Here is an 18,306-nt window from a genome sequence, read left to right as displayed (position 1 = left end):
AATGGTCATAATCCTCTGTGATGCCTGCTTGATTTTTTTTCCCCTCTCAAATGTAGTTTGTTCATTTGAGCCGTGCCGTGACTGTTAATCTGCAAGTTGACGCATCTGTGCTCCGCCACTAGGTGGCTCCTAAATTTCGCTGCGTGTTTTTAATCAATGTGCCCTTCAGCTGTCATTCAGTACAGGCGAAGCCTTTTCCTGACAGTATTTGAACAGAACCAAAAAATGGGAAAACGAAAATTAGAAAAAAACAAAATGCTTCCTCTGCCTATCTGAGACATGGCTCCATGAATCTTCGCCCTCAGCAATACTATCTGTACCTGGTTATAAAATGTTTAGAAACGACAGACAGGGTTCTAAGGGAGGAGGTGTTATGATTTATGCCAAGGTCACTTTTAATTGTAATGAAATACATGTTACAGATGAGAATGGATTAGAATTTCTTGGACTAACTGTTTCTTTGTCACAGCAAATGTCTTTTATTCTTGTAGTTATTTATAGGCCTCCCTCATCAAATGCCGCTTTCTATGAAAAGCTGGAAATGTTACTGAAACAACTCAATCTTGCAAAAGAGGTGATAATAATGGGTGACCTAAATGTTAATTGGGAAGTTAACAAAGTTAGGAAAAAATTGAAAAGGGTTATGGATGATATGGATATGACTCAGGTTATTAATGGCCCTACGAGAATTACAAACTCCACCCGAACTCAGATTGATCTAGCCTTTACTAATAGGCCAGAAAGGATCTTGAAGCCATACAATATGCTCACAGGATTGTCTGATCACAAGAAAATGAAATAAAAAGCGCTTCAAACCCTTGGCCACCACTGCATCCAATAGGATACCAAAACATGAACAACCAAATTTCCAAGATTCCATCCAAGAAGTAAACTGGGATGTATTACTCGCTGGTAAAAATTTAGATGAGGATTGTTCTAAATTTGCCAACAAAATACAAGAAATGATTATACAATTTACACAGATAATTAAACTAAAAGCTAGAAAGAATGGCCTGCCTTGGTTAAACACATTTATTCTGAAACTGATGAAAGAACGCGATCATTCCTTGAAGTTGTCGGTCAAATCAGGATACAATAGACACCACTTTATTTCACTGAGAAAGAGGCTAGTGAAAGAAATAAGAAAATCTAAAGCTGACTTTTTCATTACTGCTCTGAATAGTGCGAAGGGAAATTCAAAAATAACCTGGAATTATATTCAAAAACTATTGGGTGTTACACAAAATAACAAAACAAAACTAATGCAAATTCAATGAAATGGAAACATCCTGACGGAACCTCAGGTGACGGCTGATGCTTTTAACAACTACTTCATTGAATCTGTGTCAGAAATCTCTTCTAAGTTTGCAGTAAAACAAAGGAAGCAATACCCTGCATTGTCTACAACGCAGTTCTTTACTATTACAAATATTACTGAGACCAAAGTTATCGATTTAATTCATTCACTCAAACCATCTAAGGCAAAGGATGTTTTTGGAATGGACACGAGCATGCTCAAAGATCTCGGTTCAACTCTTGCTCCTCCTATTGCCTCAATCATTCATCTTTCAATTTCATCTGGTCACTTTCCAAAGGCCTGGAAATCTGCTATTGTTACCCCCGTCTTTAAATCCGGTGACTCAACTTCTCTGAATAACTACCGACCTATAAGCATTCTTCCGGCCATTTCCAAAGTTGCAGAAAAATGGGTGTCAGAGCAGATTGTCCATTATTTAATCAGCAGCTCCCCCTCTCTCCACGCCATGCAGTTTGGTTTCAGATCCAAGCATTCCACTGAAATGGCTACATGCCTCTTCATTGAGAAAATCAAATCTTCTCTCGACAAGGGTGGAGTTGTAGGGGCGGTGTTCTTGGACCTCAGGAAAGCTTCCGATGCAGTAAATCACTCTGTTCTTCTTACCAAGCTCTCAAAATTTAAGCTGTGAGCTGGATTGAATCATATCTGCATGACCGAACACAATCTGTATCAGTTAACAACTGCAGATCAGAGTCTCTTAGGCTAACCTCTGGAGTCCCTCAGGGATCAATATTGGGCCCCCTTTTATTTAGTCTTTATATCAATGATTTGTCCACTGTTTGCTCTGAAGCAGAGTGCGTAATGTATGCAGACGACACAGTTTTCTTTGTTCATGGTCGCTCCAAAGATACTGTTGCTGCTAAACTCACTAATACAATGTCCTGTGTCACAACTTGGTTGCAGGAGTGCTGTCTACAGCTAAACGTTTCTAAAACTGTAGGCATGTATCTCACTAAAACAAATCGAGTATCACCTGACCCCGACATACTTGTTAATGGAGAAAAAATGCAAATTGTCAGCCAATACAAATATCTTGGGTTAATAATTGATTCACAGCTTTCCTTTAAAGCCCATATTGACAAATTGTGTAAAAATATCAAATTAAACCTCGCAAATTTTCGTGCAATTCGGAATGAAATGTCAACTGAAGCTGCAAAAATTTACCTGCATTCGATGATTTTTAGTCACTTTAGCTATTGCATAACCAGTTGGTCCCAGGTTGGTCAGAATGCAAAAAAACCATTGGAAGTTTTGTACAAACAAGTAATTAAAGTGATGGATAAAAAACCAAGGCACTATCATCACTGTGCAATTTAAAAAAAATACAGTCTTTTAAACTGGGACCGTCTTCACATATTTGCAGATTTCAATTTGATTTATAAAGTACTGCATGATTTGGCCCCAGCTCCTCTGGCTGAGTTCATCAGCCAAAGAAACAGCTCTGAGCGTGTCACTCGAGGCTCTGTCAGAGCTGACTGTCTCATTCCTCTGCGCAGGAGCACTTTCAGTAAGTCAGCCTGGTCAGTGAGGAGCGCTGGTGAGTGGAAGGAGGTTCAACTGCTTCCAACATACAAGGCCTTCACAAAAAAACTGAAAATGTGGCTAGTTAACACCTATAGCTGCCAACACTAAAAGACAAGTATGTTATGTTGTCTTTTTGTTATGATCCAAAAAATGATGGTTTTATTCTCTCTTAATAGTATAGTTTGATTATGTATCCTGTATTATATTGTCTTGTAGATGTATTTGACTGCTTTTTGACATCATGGCCAGGGGACTACAGATGAAAACTAGCCTTCTGGCTAATTCGGGCTTTTTTAACCATGTGTACTTCATGTGTTTTATGAAATTGCATTGTCCCCTTTCAAAAATAAACTGAACTGAACTTAACCATAATTAACATAAATCACAGTCATAAGGCACATGCATACATAGACCTCAAGTGGCGCTCAAGCACCTGTCCTTCCAGTGCCATGTTTGCTGCAGCCCATTTATTTCTTCATTCATCATTTCCATTTTTAAATGATATTTCTTGCACTGCACGCTCTTTTAATTCTACTTTGATTTCATTTATTTTTCTATTCTTCTCTGTTTTAAATGGTTCTAAGCTGTTATTTTTCTTTGTTTCTAAATGCTTTTAATCATGTCAACCACATTGAGTTACCTTGTGTATGACATGCGCTATTATCAATACATTTGCTTTGCATTCATCAATATTACAAATCAAAATAAACGACCCTCTGTGTCATCAATTGCACCCAAAGTGTTTTGATATCTGACGGGCATTTATTTGAGTCTTTAGCAGAATTGTACATATGAGATGATTATATGACAATTGATCCTTTTGAAATGTTGTAATAATAATGATAATGATAATAATAACAATCCTATTAATAATGCGTTGTATCGATAGGCACCTTTATGAGCACCCATGAGGTCACCTTACTAAACAAATAAAAACAAGGAACCACAACAGAACAAATACATCCAGATTAAAATTCAATAGAAAAAGTGAGTGTAAAAAGTGTGTAGACTCAAATGAACTGGAGATAAATAATAACAATCATAATAACGAGACTCCTCTGCTGTTGCGTGCAAAGGCCTGTATAACGGAGCCTATAAAAATGGGGATATTAATGTGTGATTTGGGAATATTAGCCGATACATTAATTCGGAGGTGCATAAACGAAACAAGAAACAAGAAACAAATGCACTGGAAATATTAGGGTTATGCTCCGTGTGTACCCACTCCATGTACAAGCTGAAAATATTCGATCGAACTTGTGCGATGAGTTAAGCGGGCTGAAATGGAATGAACCGTTCCGAGACGTCCATCGCTGTGCACACGCACAGTGAGGTTCTTCTGCCTTTTGTTCTTCTCCCTCCGTTTCCTCTTCAGACTCTGTGTCAAAGACATCGTAATATAATGAGCAAATCCTTTTTCATAGTCACATTTCTACCATTGTGGTAAAGACCCTACTGGATGTGGATAAGTGGTTTGTCAGTTACCAATCCGAGCAATGCTGTTTTCCTTATTCCAATTAAGGAGAACAGCGATCCGATCCGATCCGATCCGATCAAAGCAAAGCTTATTTTTCATGTCCAAATATTAATCTCATCTGCCAGGCGTTTTGGACCAACTGGAATAGTTTGAAAAAGGGCATCCTGGGCATTTCCAACCCGAATTGTCTTGCGAACCAGATCAAAGGACATCAAAGATGATTTAAAAAAGAAAGAAATACAAAATAGAATAGTTGTGGCATGGGACCTTGAGTCAAATATTACGTTCACGACTTCAAAAGCAATCAAGTGTCGCATTGGACTGTCCCGATTTTAATACAAACAGTGACAGTAAAAAAAATCCAACAAAATCATCACAATAATAATAATGAAACCTTTTGTTTCCCCAGTCAGATCTGGAAAGTTTTCAAAATAAAACTGCCCCATAAACAAGCTGAATTATTGTCCTGCATGACACCACATGAGAAACTGGATTGAAAGATGATGTGAGTGATCATCAAAGGTTTGATTTTCTTTGATTTTCACTTTTTCCAAAACAAAGACCGGCCTCGACGAGGGATGTTACAGAACAATATTAGACAGGAAGAAATCTTGAATAGTACGACATTGCCAGTAAAGTTAATCAAGTTTTTTGGGGGGGGGTATGCTGGCGGCAGTTTGCCCCCTTCTGTTGCAATAAATTGGCAGTGGGCAACGTTCTGCTGTGTTACATGGAACAGAGAAAATGTGAGTAGCCAGTGAGCGAAAGGAGACTTGAGAGATATCAACTCAAGAACCGATTTGGCGGCAGTGCAAAGAACGTCCGACTATAAAGCGTTTGTTTCATTCTCAGAACTTTGTACTTTGTACTAAGACCTTCAAGACCATGAGACATTGACTCTGTGAGGTGTGCCTCCAATGGAACTATCTGTGAGGAAATAGTCAAAGATGGTGTTTCATGTGTTTGAGGATAGGTAGGGCAGGATAGGATAGGCAAAGTCTAGGATTTTGAAAGGATGGGATAGGCTAGATTAGGAAAGTATAGGTTAGGACAGGAACGGTTAGGATAGCCTAAGGGTAAAATACAATAGGAATGGCAGAGGGTGGGATTTGATGGGCCAAGAACAGAGGGCAGGACAGCAAAAACTTTGGATAGGATAGGCCATCATATAATTACAATCTGATGTGATCATTCAGGACTGGGCTAGGGTTGACTTGGCTAGGCTCTGACATGATCGGATAGTCTTAATATCTCATTAGCAAAAATGGCAAAAAGGCTGGGTTAAGAGAGGATAGTCTTATTGGATTTGGATAGGTCAGGACAGAACAGGGTAGCAAAAGGACAGGATGTTATGTGATAGCGTGGTATTATATGACGGGGGCCCGGATCAGATAGGCTTAAATCGGACAAGTGGGGACAGGCAACCAATGAGTTGGGTTGAGATACAGTCAAATATGACACTTTAGGATCGGCTAAGGATCAGATAAGACAAAATATGCTATGGTAGGATAAGATATGTCAGGACAGGCTAGGCAAAGGACAGAATAGTACCAGATAGGTCAGGACAGGATAGGATGGGAAAATAATAGGATGTGATATGCTAACCTACAGGTTATAGGTTAGGTGAGAAGAGGTCAGCACAGGACAGGAAAGGTAAACTAGGCTCAGGCAAGGATTGAATAGAACAGGGAACAGGAAAGGATTGAGACGAATGAAATCGACAAAGGATAAATTATACGGATGGGATAGGGTCGGACAGGACAGGTGGGACAGGCTAGGCGAAGATAGCACAGGACAGGATAGGACGACCCAATAGGATAGGGTCAGCCATTAACACTGATGATTCATTTTGTCACACTGGATTACAGTGAGAGATCGTCACCGTATTACGCAGCGTGTTACTCTCTTTTGTACTACGCACAAAAACTGGACTTTCTCCAGTAATTAATCATATTAAACCATAATCTATGTTCGTATTAAAGTTTTATATCACCTTTTTTTTCTGTGTAAATCCCTGTGAGTAAGTATGCAGAGTGTTACTCCGGCAAAGACCTGTAATGAGCCTCTTAACCTCTTGGGCAATCACTTATTGAGGAAAACTCAAACATTCCATATGTCGCAAATCCTTAATCTCATTTGCTGGATCCAAATCATTGGAGTAGACTTTATTTCGCTGCAATGTCATTGTTACAATTTAAAAAAAGGGTTGCAGTAGTAATCTTTCCCTAGAATGTAAAGGAGAATAAATTGCTTTTCTTAGTGTCGGTCAGAGAAAATACCAAATCATAATGTGGATGAACAATAACATCCAAATATTAACGTTCCAGACGCAGCCTCAGTGCTGTGGTAAAGATCCACAGCATCCAGACCATATCTACTGCAAATACACATTTCAATAGATTGCTTTCAAAATCACAATGTAGCAGGCGCGCGAATGATAAACGGCTGTATAGCTTGGGAACGAGTTATTGCGGCATTTTAGGCGGAAGGATAATTTAGCATGACTGCAAATCAATGGCAGATAGCGCAAGGTTTTACGTAAAAACAGCTCAAATGTTTATTCACGGCACCCGTGTGTGTTCTTGCGACATTTCGTGGGAAGTCATAAGGGACAAAAACGAAGAACCTTTCCATGAAGATACTGACCATAGAAATCCATCCCGCCATTTTCTGTGCACATTTTAGGGTGACGGGTGAGCTGGAGCCTCATCGATACACCCTGACCTGGTTGCCAACCAATCGCAGGGCACATCGAGATTTAAAAAGAATCTTTTCCAAAAATTCACACTCACCGCTATGGACAATTTAGAGTCAACATGCGGGATTTCGAAACCGAAGCACAGAACTGTGAGGCAGATGTGTTGGCCACTTGTGCACAGTGCTGCCCTACCTTAGACATATTTGCTGAAAATGAGCTTTGATGCTTCAGTAATTATAAACCTTCAAACAACTGCGACTTGAACACACGGAGCAGCAACACGTAGCAATTGTGCGGGTATTTTCATCAAACTAAACAAATTAAATTACGTGTTCTACAGTATGCTATGAGTATGAAACCCCCCCCCCCCACCCCCAAATTTTCAGTCTTCATCTGATAAGCCTTTTTATTTTGGGGCTAAAGCTGACACATGGAAACAATTAAGGATCTTTTAAAAGTGGCCTTTCGTACGATTAGTCACACTGTCACCTACATTTCCGAACATTCCTGATCTTGTAATCCCGAGACCGAGCGCGCACAATGTCAGGTTTGTTCCCCCTGCGAGCGCGGGGGGGGGGGGGGGGGGGGGGGGGGCACCAAAAGCCGCGAATGATGACGTTGTCGCGACACGAAATGTGACAAAGCCACTCAGAAGGCCGGCATTGGGTGGCCTTTTTTGTTTTTCACACTTGGCGTGATCATCTTAACGTTCGCTAGAGCGGAACTAAATTTGGAGGCTGAACGTTTGACCTTTGAATCGAATCCTCAGACGACTAACCACTAACACGTGTTATGTGTGCGCATGTTTCACTCTGTTGAGGATACCAAATGATACACAAAATTCAACAGCAGCAAAGCAGCAGAAAGTAAACACTGTACATTGGGGCTCTGTATATTGGCAGTTTGGTATTTGCAAATCCATCCTTTTGCCGATTTTTTTCTTTTTGGAACCTACCATCTGTTATTCATTGAAGAAACGTGCCTGTTCTTGATTTTTTGTAATGTGGTAAAAGACTCAAAAAATGGTTTTCATGGCAAAATACTGTTTGCAGTATGTATGATATTTAGTGTATTGTAGTGTCTTTTTAAATGAGACAACAAATGGTTATTGTCAGCCGTAAGAAAACATGCCCCCCCCCCCCCCCCCCCCCCCCCCCCAAAAAAAAAAATCTAACTAGTTGTCCACACAAGCAATTTTCCGCAGTGGAAGACAGGTGATTGTTAACTCACTCAGCTTCTAGCCTACGACTTGGTCATCCAATCACAAAGATAGCTTTGTGATTGGATGACCAAGTCGTGATTGGCAGTCAGTGAGTGAGGTTGACGAGGATAGCGGCGCCCTTATCTGCTTTGTCTCAGGATGGTTTCGCCAAACTAAGACTAAACACGGCATCAAAACCAGCGGAATCCGTATCAACAGCTCAGCTAACCCTGCCGACGAACACCAGTTTGTGTTGTCACCCCGTGGACCGTTTCGGGTCAGTAAACACCAACGTGCTAGCCACTCTAGCGCTAACTGCTATTGTCCCCTTTTCACTCAGTCCATCCATTTTTGTTTCGCTGATCGTTGTTTCCGCGTATTCCGCGCTGACATTTTAATGACTGAATTGGGAAGGTGCGAATACTGATACTCGGTATCACTATCGGGCCGGTACTGGCCTTATTTCTAGGCATAGGGTACTCGTGGGGGCTCCCGACACCGTCCGCAGATACTTAAAGCAGAAAAAAAAAAAAATATAACAATCTGACATGGAGTAAGTCCTCCTTGCCAGTAGTTGGCGCTGCTACACTGTTGCAGTTTGACATGTTGGTGAATCCCACAATTTTCTGTCACTGGTTTATTTGAGGCGGCACGGCGACCGACTGGTTAGAGCGTCAGCCTCACAGTTCTGAGGACCGGGGTTCAATCCCCGGCCCCGCCTGTGTGGAGTTTGCATGTTCTCCCCGTGTCTGCGTGGGTTTTCTCCAGGGCACTCGGGTTTCCTCCCACATCCCAAAAACATGCGTGCTAGGTTGACTGAAGACTCTAAATTGCCTGTAGGTGTGAATGTGAGTGCGAATGGTTGTTTGTTTGTATGTGCCCTGCGATTGGCTGGCGACCAGTTCAGGGTGTACCCCGCCTCCCGCCCGATGATAGCCGGGGTAGGCTTCCGGCACGCCCGCGACCCTAGTGAGGAGAAGCGGCTCAGAAAATGGATGGATGTATGGACGAAGTGGATGTACATGATTTGCTTTTACGGGCCACTTCAAATCACACAGCGGGCCGGATCGGGCCCCCGAGCCATGAGTTTGACACCAGTGGTTGAAGCTATTAAGAGAGGCGATTTGAATCAATTACTCGCTGAAATTTGCTATTGGAGGTCGGCCGGTCCAACAAAAGTACCAAAACCGGATCCATCGAACCCTCTGAATGGTTGCAGCACGCAGTTCATTGAACGCATCATCATGATTGTCGGCATTCTCATCACCCCACTTTGTTCTCATCTCAATGTAGAAGGCAGCCATTCTGAAAATTACATTTAGTGTCAAAAAAACAAAGTGTCATCGCTGAAAAAGTCGCGATTGTGTACCTTTGACCCATGTTAGGAGCACATTTGACTTTTTGACTGAAGGTCCAATTGCACATCAAAACGTATGTTGAAGAAGAGCGCCTTCATTTGTGCCAGTTGAAAGACAATGTATGCTGCGTCCAAGCTGCAAGTGGAGATTCGTGTGCAGTCTGCTGCTGGCGGACGACATTTTGATATCTTTATTGCTTTTTGGTTTGTTTTTGACTGGCTGAATGCGAGAAGATGCGGCTTGCGGACACCTGTTGTGAGCACGGAGATGAAGATCGTCATCATCGTCCGCCACGCGCACGCGCACAGAAAAAGGCTGCTTGTGTAAGTCATTGAAGGGGCTTTGCTGTGTTTCGGTTTTAAGACATTCCTGCGCGGATCGGGTGGCGGCTTTACATAATGAACGGCACGCTTTTCCGGTGAAGTGGCCCTTTAAAAAGCCGGCGCGCTCGCCGGTCGGGCCAGCGTGCGTGTGCGTGTGCGTGTGCGTGTTTTGCGTTTTGCGATTTGTGCGTGCGGCAAGCTGCGGACAAATCGGCTCCGAGGATGGTCTCGTCGTACCCTTTACCGGAGGGCTTCTCCGAGTTTGATGTCTTCTCCCTGGGATCGTGTCTGCTGGTCGAGGGTGAGTTTTTTTATTTGATTTATTTTGTGTTTTGTTGTTGTTTATTGCGGCCACGAACAGCAGGCACCCGCTCACCCACAGTGGGCGTGGGTGTCATCCATTCCTTCACAGACCACAATCACCACTCGACTCTATTTCTTTCTTTCTTTTTAATTGTTATTTATTTTTTAATTGTGTGCAACTGGTTTCGTTCCTCCGACGACGACGCGCAATTTATGAATTTTTTTGCGCACAACCCCACGAGTGACGCGTGTCATCGTGTGTGTGCCCCCCCCCCCCCCCCCCTTTCAAAGGTCTGATGGGCTTCTTCCTAAACGCGGTCACCATCGCCGCTTTCCTGAAAGTGAGGGAGCTGAGGACCCCCAGCAATTTCCTGGTCTTCAGCTTGGCCATGGCCGACATGGGCATCTCCATGAACGCCACCGTCGCGGCTTTCTCCAGCTTCCTCAGGTCAGTGACCTTGATCATCTCAACGTCCGACGTTTTACAGAGAGCGCCACCGATTAAAAAAAAAAAAATGTTTAATAAAAAAAAAACTTGGCTCTCCAATGACCACAAATCAGCAACGACATTCAAATACAGTAGCCTAGTGGGGACATGTGTCCTACATTTCATGTCATTGTAAGCCACTGTATCATTCAGTACAGTCTGAACATTAACAAGAATAAATTCAATCCAAATGTGTTTAAGTAAAAAAGTTTTTTCCTTCCAGCCAAACATCAAATAATGATTATGATGAATATTTTTATGAAGAAATAAATCAATAAATCAAATGTTACAACGTGGAGAGATAAATCATTGGTTTGCGACGAACAATTAATAGCCTTGCTTTACTGCAGATCCCGACAAGTACGGTCTGAAATCAGTCAAAGTGGCGCTTAACATTCCGTTAAATGCAATGTCACGAAGTGCGCTTCCGTGCCATAATCGGGAGGGGTCCGCCATTATCGTGACCTGCCCGTCTCTTCAATCAGTTGAGTGGAGGTAATCTCCTTTGTTGCCAGTTTAGGTGAGAGGGAGCTGTCTTCACGGCGGCGTGAACGCCACACGAGGCCAAACTCAGATGCAGGACGGCACATTTAAGGGATTTTCCTCATTTATTCTATTCCTTAAAATAAAGTTCCTCTTTCCTTCTGCGTGTATGCTCGTGTGCGGTTTTGAACACAAAACACAACACAGGATAAATATTTGGAATAATCAAATGACATTTATTGATTGATCGACACACAAGATTCCCCTTCCCCCGCTCACAGGTACTGGCCGTACGGCTCCGAGGGATGCCAGACTCACGGCTTCCAGGGTTTCGTGACGGCTCTCGCCAGCATCCACTTCATCGCCGCCATCGCCTGGGATCGATACCACCAGTACTGCACAAGTGAGTTCCGCTCTGGAAGAACGCAGCCATTAATCAGAAGCGCAAGGCCGAACCGCACCGACGCGGGCCGGGCCTCGTTGCGTGAACCGATGAAGCCTGCTCGCAAGACGGGGGAAAGGTCTTCTAAGACAACCAGAAGTATATTTAGGATCATTGGAAGCCACTGCAACATAATGCAAAGTTTCATCATTTCATCATGGCTTCCACGTGGAGGAAAATTAAAAACAACAACAACAAAAACAAAAATCAGAAAATGTATTGCACATAAGTTTCATAAAAAAATGCACCTAGATAAATGTTTGTAAACAAACGGTCCTAAAACATTCTATGCAAATGTATTGTATTTAAAAGTTAAATACAACTCACATTCATTTATATTGCACTTTAAGAACAAGTGCAGCTGGAACAGAGTTCAGCACATGAATACAAATTGAACATAAGACAGTTGAACATTTCATAATTTAGTAACAATCAAACAATAACAAAATTGAAACAATTTTTAAAAATACAAAAATAAATAAGATACCTGAACATGGGCAGCGTCACCAGCTGTATTAAAATCGAAAGAATATAAACAGGTTTAGAGGCAGGTTTTAAAAATAGCCGGTGAGAGTGCTCGTGGCGACATTTGGGGGAGGGCTGGCTGACTCCAAAGTATATTCATCTAATGAATAAAGAAAAATATCGGACAAAATTTGAATTATTAAATTGTAGTGTTGTGCCGGTGTCTTTGTTAGCGGTAATGAAACATATATCACGTTAACGCTTCTGAGAAAATTGCCAAATATGATGTCGACATCTCCATTGTGGCACAACTCTGCTCCAAGTGATGCTGGCGTGGAAACAGAAGTTCAGGAAATTCAGATAAAAAAAGTTTATTTCCCCCCCCCCAAAAAAAAAAAAAAAAAAAACCACATGTAAATGTGTCTAATTTTCATGAATGATCGAGGTCAAGGAACGCCGCGCCTCTGCTGGTTGCAGTCCATAAACGACTCATCGTCGATGCATTGGGACGGAATGCTTCACAATCAGTTGTGTGTTGTCGTCAGGGACAAAGCTGCAGTGGAGCAGCGCCATCACGCTGGTCATCTTCATCTGGTTCTTCAGCGCCTTCTGGTCCGCCATGCCTCTCATCGGCTGGGGCGAGTACGACTACGAGCCCCTCAGGACCTGCTGCACTCTGGACTACAGCAAGGGCGACAGGTATTTCAAGCGCACCTCAAAACGTGCGTGATTGGGCACTGACTTTCACTTCGTCCACGTAGGAACTACATCTCTTACTTGATCCCCATGAGCGTCTTCAACATGGCCATCCAGGTTTTTGTTGTCATGTCCTCCTACCAGTCCATTGCGCAGAAATTCAAGAAGACTGGAAACACCAAGGTCGGTACAATTAGAGCAATCCATCCATCCATTTTCTAAAATGCTCGTCAGCCAATCGCAGACCACATTAAGACAAACAAGCATTCAAACTCACATGTTAAGAATAAAATGCAAGATGAATAAAAAAAATACATATATATTCATAACTACAGTACGAGTCACATGATCCATCTGATGGGACTTCAACATATATTCATTGTGCTTTTGAGAGGAGCTACACCCTGGACCGGTCGGCAGCCAATCGCAGGCCACATATAGAAAAACAAGGATTCACACCGAAAAGAGTTACAAAAATCATAACTATTGCTCACATGATGCACCTAATGGGACTTAAATATGTATTCATTGTGCTTTTGAGAGGAGCTCCATGGCGGTGAGGCAGGATACACCCTGGAGTTGTTGTCAGCCAATCGCAGGCCACATATAGACAAGCAACCACTCAAATTTGTATTAAATTAATTTTTAATTCATTAATGAAGTATTGTAGTTTTTGATGTACAGTCTTGATTTCACAGTACGTTTGTTATTGTTTCTGGTTTTCAGTCAAGCAGACACGTACAACAAAAACCTTCAACCAACCCTTATCATCGCATCTCGATTTATGTTAACATTTAGCTTCAAAAGTTATTGCAATTGGCAACTCGGTAGGCATCGCCGAAGCCCGACTCCATCCGACTGTGCTTTGAAGCGACTCACTGGGAGAAACCGCAGGAATTCTCCCAGTGAGTCGCACGCACGCGCATTCCTCATGTGCTCCTCATTGAGAGCGAGACAACAGATTATCTAGGTCAGGTGTGTCAAACTCGCTTTTTGTCGCGGGCCAGATTTAGTCTCCGGGCCTCGAGTTTAACACGCGACCCGGTGCTTCTGTTAGCAACGAGGACGGGAGATGATGGTCCAACAAGATGGGGGGGGGGGGGGGGGGGGGGAATAGCGCGGTGGAACTCCCTCGAGAGACGATGGCCGGTTCGAATAAGTTAGTTGCCACGAGCTTTTTATATCACGTGAGGTCATTACATGCTTGTCTTAGCGGAAACACTTTTAGTACAAAGCGCAACCACATGCGTCCCATAAAACTAGCTAGCACATGTGGATTTAGCAGTTGAGGAAACGTTTCAATCAAACGCTTAATATTATTGTAAGCCTCTCTAACGTCGCGCACGTTTAAAACTTTGCCTGTCAGTCATATAGACAAAACGAGCATCCGCGTCAGTGAGTGGGAATCGAATGCTGTAATGAATTCCTGGCATTTTGAATTCCCATGAGACTGAGTGAGACTCACGAATTAGCAGCAGGATTTATGGAGTAGCATAAAGAGAAGTATTCTCAGGGGTTAATCCCGGACTCTCGGTAAGATCTTGCATTACTCCCCAGCTGACTGTGATGTCGGTACCACTTTTCCATAAGCGTGCCCTTGTGAAGCAGTTACGAATGATTTTCAATGTGTTTGCTAATTAGGTGGCTTTTAGCAAGAAACAGAGACACTGGGCAAAAAGGTAGCTTGCCAAATAGTGAAGTCTGGATTATAATGCAGTTATAAAGCTTTTTGTAAATGGTAGTTCAGTTCAGAGAGGTAACAGTAATTTTGTGCAAGAAATAGCTTGCCAAATAGTGAACTCCGATGGCTAACTGTTGATTATTGTCTGTAAAATGCGCTGTCAAAGTCCCGCGGTGTGCTTCTGACCCGTGCGCTCGGCATTTTTGCAGTTCAACCCAAATACTCCCCTTAAGACCATGCTGCTGTGCTGGGGCCCCTACGGCCTCCTGGCCTTCTACGCCGCAGTGGAGAACGCCAACCTGGTCTCGCCCAAGCTCAGGATGGTAAGCGCATCCGTGCTTCTCGTATTAGTTCAAGAGCAAAAGTACAACTCGGGAATAATGATTGCAAAGGAAAATACAAGCCATATAAAAACACAGAAAAATAATTACTAGCGTAAAATACGGAAGAAGAGTGAAAATAATCTGGAAAGCACTTGGAAGGGGATAAACGATAGTTTTCAGAACAGATTATTAACTGTTGTGATGATACCACAACAGACCATTTAGAAGATGAAGGATGGGAACACTACGTCAATTACTACTTTGTGGACGTTAGCTAGGAAAGTTAGGTGTTGCTTAGTGTATCGATGATACTGATAAAGAAAGAAATTGTGAGGAAAAACAGAAAACACAAGCTGTTTGATTTTATTGATTTACTTTATTATTTCTTTTTTATATTCCGTGAATATGGTTAATTATTGCACCTCATTTATCGCATTATAAAACATCTAATGGCCTATTAATCTGTCGTTTCAAAAGGTCATTTTTTTTCCTAATAAAATCAAACTGGCAAAAATGATTGACCTTACCTAATTTTCACAAATTTTAGGAAAGTCATTTGTAAAACAATTGAATCTGTTCACCAGTCAAAATAAAATGTTGATCTAAAACTAGCATGAGTTTGGGAACACAGGATGGCCAATTGCAATTGCAAATGACAATAATGAATATTATCTCGACCAGCATAAAGAGTTTGATACTATACAGTAGATCACAGACCATTAAATAGAGAAAAATCAATAAGTGTGGGATTCGAGGTGTCGGCTCTTCGTGGGTAGAAAGCTACTTGGAAAAGAGACAGCAATGAGTAAAAATCAATAATACTGTGTCAGAGTTTAAGAATGTTACCTGCGGAGTCCCTCAAGGATCAATGATCGGTCCACAATTCTTTATACTTGACATTAATTACATTTGCAGGGTTACAGATTTCGCTTAGTATGTGAATTTTTGTTGATGGCACATATTGTTTTGTTCTGGTAAAAAATCCAAAACAACTGGTGTGGAGTTGAAGGAGAGCTAGAACTTCTCAAGATGTCCTTTGATGTAAATAAACTGTCTCTTAATGTCAAGAAAACCCAAATGTATGACGCTTGGGAATTAGAAGAAAATAGAAACAGAAAATCTCGATCATCGGGATATCATCAGCCATTCGGCTCCCGGTTAGAGAACAATACTAAAACACTGAACAATTGGACATAAAAGGTAAGGTTAAATTAAGTTCACCTGTAAAGGTTCTAGTGCCTTTTAGGCTAATCCGGAAAGTTCACCCGGAAGATCAATATCTCAAACTTTTTGGATAGATTGCCTCCCGGTCTTTTGAGGTCGAACACGCTTGTTTATTGCTGCAGATGGCCCCCATCCTGGCCAAGACCTCCCCCACCTTCAACGTCTTCCTGTACGCTCTGGGCAACGAGAACTACCGAGGAGGGATCTGGCAATTCCTCACCGGGGAGAAGATCGAAGTGCCTCAAACTGACAACAAGTCCAAATAAACTTAGCATTGCAAATGTTGCACAGCCATTTCGCTTGTGGTGGTGGTGGTGGTGGTGGTGGTGGTGTTCTCGCACAGGTACCAAAGTAGATGTGTTTCGTCTTCTGTGGTGTATGCGTTTGTGCATGTTTGATTGTGTGCGTGCGTGCGTGCGTTGTGTCCGTAACGTGCTTTGTCCCTCGTGTCCTGCTTTCGTCCTTCAATTAGTCCCTTCAGTTGTAAAATATCATAGACAACAAATTGAATCTGTTTCTTTTTTTCATTTCTTTCATTTTTTTTCATTCACAAAAAAATCAAGTCTATCTAAAAACATAAATAAAAACACGGCTTGGTATAAAAGTGGTTTATGGTCCCACTGGTGAGGGGGAAAAACACACTGAAATGTCATAAAGTTGTTGGATTAAAGTTTTAATCTTAAAAGAAAAAAGACGTGAAAAAATAAATACAAAAAATCAAACTATAAAAAGCAAATCCTTCTAGTAAACGTTTAATAGATTGTTAATTGGTTCAAAACAGTGTTCATCTTTACTCAGGCAGACGTTTTTGCTCATCATACTGCAACTTTAGCTTTCATTCCGAGAACAAAGTTGTAATATTATGAGGATAGCGGTAATAATTGTCAAAATTGCGACTTTATCCGTGTGATATTAGGAAAAAGAATGACAACTTTTTTTCTTGTAAAATCACAATATTTGATTTATCCTTTTATTGTTTTCATTATTTTGACTTTATGAAATACTTCATATTAATCAGTTAATATCGTTACATATTTGTCATATCTTATTACAATTATAGGATATTCTGATTTATTCCTGAAAAATTACGACTTTATTCTTCTCATTTGACAAGGCAGAAATAGGAGAATAGTCTATTACAGGAATATATTTTTTGCCTTATTTATTTTACCCTCACAGTATTTCAACTTTATCACAATTATGACTCGATTGTAGGAACATGTATTGCACATCAAAATTGGACTTAAAAAAAAATGTACCTCAATAAATGTTGAAAAACAAACAGTTCTTAAAGTGGAAATGCAAACATTTTGAATTTCAAACTTATTTATATACAAGTGAACTGGACTTACGTAGGCAGTGATCCCGCATAGCACACTTTTGGAGAATCACGATTGAGCTCAACAACTTCGCGCTACTGTTTGACATTTATGCTCTACGTTTATTTATTTGCAATAGAGACCCCCCCCCCCCCCCCTTCCTCACCCCCCCAATTGGAAGCACATGCCGCTGCTTGATCTGTGTGTAGAATTCGCGCTAATCCCACAAAACAAGAAGACTATTATTCAATCGAACCCCCCTTCGCCCCCCCCCCCCCCCCCCCCCCCACGCCGCCACAAATCAGAAATTAGTCAGCAGCTCCAAAATACATCCACATGTTTCAGAACCTTGAACATCGACTATAAACAACTTCTGTATAACAATGAAACACAATAGTGGACAATAAAAGAACCATGTATGTTGGAACTCTTGAAATGAATCCCTCTTTAATCCCAATGAATGTTCGTACGATGACGTTTGGTTTCTCTGCGATTGTGCGCGTCGCCGATCTGTTCCATGTGTTGTCTTGTTGAGCACGGTGCCACGCGGCACACATTGCTTATCAGATCATCATCATCATCATCATCATCCCGACCGCAATGGAACGGGTCTCAATTGCGGCGCGTGCACTCCGGTGGATCCTCCAAAGTCAAACGCAATCCTTTCTGTGCCCTCGCATGCGGGCAAGGAGAGCTATCTGTTTTGCATGGACGTCTGCTTATTACAAAACAAAATATTGATATTTATACCAGTTATCCTTTCCATTCTCGTGCTTCCCATGAATCATTTCCAGTTTGGAATATTTAAGTAATAAGTCCCCATCTTAACTTACCATAAAAAAAATTTCTAGAAATTTACTGGGAATTTTCCACCCCTTTGCAACTGTATCTTTGAGGGACGTTTTAATATTCATAACCGCCACACAAGTGAAAAGAAATGTGAACATAAGAAGATGAAATAAAACCAAATTACAGTGATGCCTC

The 18,306-nt window shown here is 41.7% G+C and overlaps 1 protein-coding gene across 1 annotated transcript; it reads left to right on the top strand.

The window, feature by feature from the left end:
- The first annotated feature begins 9,931 nt into the window (after positions 1 to 9,931).
- On the top strand, positions 9,932 to 18,300 carry rgra (retinal G protein coupled receptor a). The gene is made up of 7 exons (XM_061790690.1): positions 9,932 to 10,200; positions 10,494 to 10,650; positions 11,454 to 11,575; positions 12,625 to 12,778; positions 12,841 to 12,958; positions 14,666 to 14,779; positions 16,126 to 18,300. Exons 1-7 carry the CDS (start codon positions 10,122 to 10,124, stop codon positions 16,267 to 16,269), a joined length of 888 nt encoding a protein of 295 aa, XP_061646674.1. The 5' UTR covers positions 9,932 to 10,121; the 3' UTR covers positions 16,270 to 18,300.
- The last annotated feature ends 6 nt before the right edge of the window (positions 18,301 to 18,306 follow it).

The sequence above is a fragment of the Phyllopteryx taeniolatus genome, chromosome 11 (genome assembly GCF_024500385.1).
Source record: "Phyllopteryx taeniolatus isolate TA_2022b chromosome 11, UOR_Ptae_1.2, whole genome shotgun sequence".
NCBI lineage: Eukaryota > Metazoa > Chordata > Actinopteri > Syngnathiformes > Syngnathidae > Phyllopteryx > Phyllopteryx taeniolatus.
The sequence above is the reverse complement of the archived record's forward strand: the minus strand, read 5'-3'. Positions and strand labels throughout refer to the sequence as shown.

Coding starts and splice junctions, on each gene's coding strand:
- rgra (XM_061790690.1), top strand. CDS start 10,122: ATGGTCTCGTCGTACCCTTTACCGGAGGGCTTCTCCGAGTTTGATGTC. Junction 10,201..10,493: donor ATCGTGTCTGCTGGTCGAGG/GTGAGTTTTTTT, acceptor CCCCTTTCAAAG/GTCTGATGGGCTTCTTCCTA. Junction 11,576..12,624: donor ATACCACCAGTACTGCACAA/GTGAGTTCCGCT, acceptor TGTTGTCGTCAG/GGACAAAGCTGCAGTGGAGC.